The sequence below is a fragment of the Chroicocephalus ridibundus genome, unplaced genomic scaffold (assembly GCF_963924245.1).
Source record: "Chroicocephalus ridibundus unplaced genomic scaffold, bChrRid1.1 SCAFFOLD_84, whole genome shotgun sequence".
Lineage (NCBI taxonomy): Eukaryota > Metazoa > Chordata > Aves > Charadriiformes > Laridae > Chroicocephalus > Chroicocephalus ridibundus.
In genome coordinates, this window is record NW_026961297.1 from 724,079 (window position 1) to 730,078 (window position 6,000).

The following is a 6,000-nucleotide window of genomic DNA, read 5'->3' on the forward strand; positions in this document are numbered from 1 at the left end:
TCCCTTCAATCTTAATCCATACACTCTCAACCAGCTCATCGTCCTTCCCCATGTGGAGCTCTACCAATTCTAGCTGGTCACTGATGTAGAGGGCAACACCTCCTCCCCTCCTACCCTGCCTGTCCTTCCTAAAGAGCTTGTATCCATCTACCCCTACATTCCAGTCATGGGAATCATACCACCAAGTTTCAGTAATAGCCACTATGTCGCAGCGGCCCTTAATTTATCATGTTTATTGCCCAAGCTGCGTGCATTCGCATAGAGGCACTTCGGCTGGGCTGGCCCTGTCACCCTCTTGCGGGAATCTCCCTTGATTCCCTTGGGGTGTCCCGGTGCGTCATCTCTGGCTTGCCTTAGGGCAACAAGTTGAGAGCCCTTACTAGGACTCCATCCCTCTGCCCCTGATGTGCTGCCCCACTGTTTGTCACAGGCAAGCATGACATTATTGACCCCTTCCCCCTTCCAATCTAGTTTAAAGCCCTATCAATGAGGCCTGCCCCAGAACTCCTGCCCCAGAATCCTTTTCCCCTTCTGGGATAAGTACATCCCATTAGCTGCTCGCAGCTCTGGTGCCTCACATACCAAGCTGTGATCATAAAACCCAAAGCCCTGTCTACAGCACCAGTCCCGGAGCCATGAACTGACCTGTTGACTCCTCCTATATATTCCCTTGTCCATCGCTGATGTCCGAGGGATGGAGGAGAACACAACCTGAACTCCTGATCCCTTTACCAGTTGCCCTACGGCCCTGAAATCTCTTTTAAATGATTGTGAGCCTCTCATTGCTACCTCATCACTTCCCACCTGAAAGACCAGAAGTAGGTAATAATCTGAATGGCTCACAAGGGTGGGGAGTTTACCTACGATGTCCTTTACCCGGGCACCAGGGAGGCAGCAGACCTCTCTCTGAAGCGGGTTCAGTCTGCATATTGGGCCCTCTGCTCCCCTCAGCAGGGAGTCACCTACAACAATGACCCTTCGATTTTTCTTTTCAGGGTCAGTTTTGATGGTTGGCCTGAGGTGAGTTGGCCTTGGAGGCTCTTCTGACCTTCGAGAGCCCTCTTCCTTGCTTGCAACCAGTTCCTTCTGCAGAGCCCCATACCTGTTCTGCAAGGGCACTGTAGGTGGTGCACTTCTTAAAGGAACCTGCTTGCTCCCTTTCTTTCTTTTGTTCCATCGGACAGAGACCTGTTCCCATTGACCCTGCTCATGCGGGTTACTACGGGACAGCTGGGGGGCTTGCTGGTGAAAGGATATGGAATCCTCTGGTCCACTAAGAGTTATGTCCCGTTCTGTTTTTGTAGAGAGCAGTTTGTGGAAATGGTCAGTTTCCCTCTCACTCTCTCTGATGTTCCTCAATCATAGAATCATAGAATCATAGAATCATAGGGTTGGAAAGGACCTCTGGAGATCATCTAGTCCAGCCCCCCTGCCAGAGCAGGGTCACCTGGAGCAGGCTGCACAGGAACGTGTCCAGGCAGGTTCTGAATGTCTCCAGAGACGGTGACTCCACCACCTCTCTGGGCAGCCTGTTCCAGTGCTCTGCCACCCTCAAAGGAAAGAAGATCCTTCTCATGTTTAGGTGGAACTTCCTCTCTCAATCTACTCAATCTATTCAGCTCTTCTCGGAACTCCATCTCTTCATCTTGGAGCTGTGCCACCTGGCTGAGCAGGTCATCAACCTGCTCACACCGCACACAGCCATGGTCAGCATTGTTGTCCGCTGCCAGTGAAAGGCTGTGGCATTGCTCACAGCCTCTGGCCTGGATACCAGTATCCATCTGGGTGGGTGCTGGTTTGTCCTACCCTTAAGGACATTGGGTGGTGAGACCCTCTCCAGAACAGTGGAGAATCGCCATGGTACCAGCTTAAAAATGCTATCCCATAACTCAGGTGCCAGCATGGACACCACCCTACCAGAACAGTGGACCTCCTGGCTGCCTCACACCACGCTGGGGCTGTGGTCTCCAGAGCAGCCTCTGGGGCTATCTTGAGCCACTGGTGTTGGCACAACTGAGGTGCCTTCACTGTCATGTCCCTACCCTACCAGTACTTCTTGCATTGTATTTTATTTTGGTTAGAGCTTTCTGACTGCTCTTTGGGACCTCACGGTTATGTTTCCTGGGAGGTCAGATGTGCAAGGGTTGCCCTCAGTGACCAGGCCTCAAATAGCCCCTCATTCTCTGGGGGTTCTTTTAGAAAGCAATAACACGAGTCCTTATCTTCCTCTTCTGCAAGACAGGCAAGGGGTAGTTTTGGCTAACCTTCGGATCATCCTCATGGTCTCCTGGATGCTCAGGGAACTTACAAACCCCTGATATTTTCTGTTCCTGTAACCTGCTTTGTCAGTGTAACATGACAGATTTGGTCTGCACATGTTCTTGCAAACAGTGTAAACACAATGCTAATACCAAATGAAAAAGCCTGTCCTCGTTATCATCAATGTGGCTCTGGAGATAACCAGCACTTCAGTGTCAGTGCAGCCAGGAAATTGGGAATGCCAGTGCTTAGGAAACCAAACATGACAGTAGAGCAAAACTGGATCTGACATGAGAATGGAAAGCTATCAGGTCCAATGCTGCAGTTCATATATGTCCAATGTCAAAACACCAAAGCAACTAGAAAACTCACAAGCATGCGAGGAAAAACCTGCCAAAACAAATGTGTAAGAAGCCAAATTAACGGGATATCCCATTGAATTAATCAATCTTCATTCACATTTATCTCAACAAAGTTTGAAAGGGAAGGCGGAGTAAGCAGGAACCTTTGTTGCCCTCCCGAGAGTTTTGTGTCGAACAGGGTCGGCGTATCAAAGGAGCTTTGTAGGCTCCCTTCACCGGGCACGGGTGTGAGTACAGCCACTGAGGGTGAGCACTAAGGGCCAAAGGCTCAATGTCCATACTAATGACACAGCTGTTTCCCGTGGGTGAAAAGGTCATAGGCGCTGGAAGGAGATTGTGAAAATATCTGGCATTTCAGTGTGACAGTTCAATGGCAAGGGAGAAAAAAATTGCTTTGATGTGATCTGGGATTAATTTTTCTTTTTTTTGGTCAAAATGTGAAACCAAAACAGTGGCTTTTGTACAAATTAAAATGTTGCATTCATTTTTCAGGTACTTTTAGTGAATGAGGGATTTCATTATTGCTTGGAAAACTGTCGAGAAAGGTTTTCCATTGGCTGCATCCCAGGAAATGACTCTGATATTGAAGTAATTTTCATAAAATAAAACTACGCTCATGATGGAGATGAAGGAAGCCTTCTTCCTCATACCTGTACTCTACAACACAATGATTAAGTCTTCTGTCTGGAATATGTCCTGTCTCCTCAGACAGAAAGAAAAATAGAACAACACGTTTGTTCTATGCTTAAACTACTGCGCTGTTGAATAGAAGACACAGTAGCAACTCTTTTTCCTATCATCAGCTTTCTAAGGTACAGACCTCCCAGTATTTCTGCCACGAAAGGCTCGCTGATGGACTGCATTTCATCAAGCAAAAAAGACACTGAAAATTGCCCTGATGTATTCTCCATTCAAGTCAAAACTCCCTGAGGACAGACTGAGGTATGACTTATATTGGTGCAGTATCTGAGCAGCTCCAGAAAAACTGGCAGATAGCCAGGCAGGTAGGCAGAGAGGTGGGAAGGAAGGAGGAATTTTTCTTTCTCATATTTGATCAGAACTTCCTATGTTGTCCAATTAAATGTAACAGCGGCCAAAACTTAGCAGTGTAGTTCAGAAAAAGAAATCTGCAGGACTTCGAAATAACTGCATGTGAGGACCTGGAAAAATAACTTGGTAAAAGATGCCATGATGCAGGCCTGAGGATGGTCAAGACACTGGTGTTGTTCAAACAGATGAAGAAGGGAAGCAGTCATGAGGGCTTGGGCGAGAGGAAAGTCTCTGCTTTAGTTTCCTGGAGCTTCAGCTAAGAGCTAGGCATCCTCGAGGATACGCTGTCAGGGAGACAGGTCAAGATTTTACTTTAGACCAGGAATAATTGTGGGATGGGGAGTCAGAGTTAAGGTTTGCCTTAGTGTATCTCTCCTCTGAGAACTGCAGACTACCTGAGAGATACTAACTCATTAGAAATGCTAATTAATTAAACCTCCATGTACTTATTAACAATAGGTAAGCAATAGTAGATCCACTGCAAAAAATGGGTCAGATCAGGCAAGGAACATCAGAAAATTGCCCAGACCCACATAGGAAGTCAACTGCGGCTAGGGAGTAAACTTGGGAGCTGGAATTACCTCCCTAAATCAAAATGTCTCTCCTCCCTGCCAACTTACATGCTTGCGTCTATTCTGAGGTCCAAATATATGCACTGTATCTCCACAAACACCTCCCAGTTCTCTACGATACCTTCTGAAGATATGCACTGCACACAGATGCTCTGTGGCTCTTGTCATTAAAACTGCTCCTTCAGAGTAGCTTTTCTGTATCCAATGCTTTCACAATATTGAGGGGAAAAAAAAAGAAAAAGACTGACCTGCAAATGGTGCTTAGTCACTGTTGTGCTTTTTTCAGTTCCCTGGGGCAAGGACTTATATTATAATTGGAAAGAGAAGCATATACATTGGGAAATCTCTTGTACCAATAAATATTTCAGTCGATACTTGCAGAAGCAACAACTGAATCCCACTGCAGGTGATGTTCAAAATGATCTACAGGCTTCCTTCAAAAAAGAGGTGTTCTAACACTCCTGTTTCACTCATGCCAGTTATCAGGTAATCCTCCCTCATAATACTCTTTAGGTTAAAGTTTACAACCACCTAGATATCCCCCAGTGACTGTACTTTAACAAGTTTTATATTAAGCCATACATTTTTTCTTAACCTGCTTAGTAGCGTATCTCAAGCTATATTTGAATAGATGATTAGGTTAATGGAAGACACTATCAGCTTTTCATTAGACCAAGTACATGAATAGTTTTAAAAGACAAACTCTAGCAAAATATACTGCACAAGCATGTGTTTCTGCGAAGATATTTTCTATTAAGCAAATTAAATGCATTAATTCATTCTCTCCTTCCTTAATACTTAAAATCCAGGCATATATCCAGAAGAATAACATGAAAAGCTATGTGTTAGAAACGTCCCACAACTTCTCTCACACACGCCGATCTCCTGCTACCTGTAGCTACGTACTTACCTCCGCACTAACATATATTACACGACCCATTTTGGTGCCTGGAAGTTCGATTGGTTTAGATTAACCCTGACATAAGAAAACATGTAGTTTTGCCTTGTTTCCTTTCTAGGATGGAGGATCAGTCCCCGTCAGAAAGGAGGATCACTAGAGAGGTAAAACCTCAGGACAGCTAGAAGCTGAAAAAAATCTCTCTTCAAACTTTAGAACTCTGTGCAAGTTCCCTTTCTAACTTGTACTCCACAGGGTTATTAAAAATGTATGAAAAGCATAGCAACAAATCAAGCCAGCTGTTACTACAGAAGATGCCGGTGGTCCCTCCTTGTTTCACGAAAATCCAACCCTTCCGTTTAGGCTGCAGGATAAAATGATGTAAGGCACCGCAGTGCGTGTGAAAGCGACAGTTCAGACTTGTCCCTGGTGAACCAGAGCTCTGCACACCGTAAATAAGCCGAGCATCGCTCCCCACTCCGCCACCCCGGGATGCGCACACACCACTGACTCCAGCTGGAAGCAGCGGCACAGGCTTAATCACGGCAACGGCCGCCTTCCTGCCCTTTCCCTTAAGGATAAATTTAAAAGTACCGTCTCGTCCTCGCACCGAACGCAGCAAAACAACTTGGAGCAGAATTTGCCCATCCTGGCAGGACTGCCGCCAGCCGGCCGCACTGCCACCCGCCTCGCCCGGAGCCAGACGATGAGCCCCGGGGGCGATGCCGCTATCAAAAAGGGGATGTCGCGCCCCCGCACACCGTGGCCGGCCTGATGCCGCCGGGGGATGGCCGCAGCGGCGGGGCCGGGGGTCGCGGAACCGGGAGCAGGGAAGGGGCAGGGGCAGGAGAAGGAAGGG

At 47.0% G+C, this 6,000-nt stretch overlaps 1 protein-coding gene across 1 annotated transcript in view; it reads right to left on the reverse strand.

The window, feature by feature from the left end:
• Positions 1–5,789, reverse strand: part of LOC134509219 (microtubule-associated tumor suppressor candidate 2-like) — a 28,294-nt gene extending 22,505 nt beyond the window's left edge. Inside the window, exon 1 of the mRNA XM_063321696.1 lies at positions 5,736–5,789. Coding sequence (XP_063177766.1) covers positions 5,736–5,789 — 54 coding nt within the window. The remainder of the gene's footprint in view (positions 1–5,735) is intronic.
• Between the last annotated feature and the right edge of the window lie 211 nt (positions 5,790–6,000).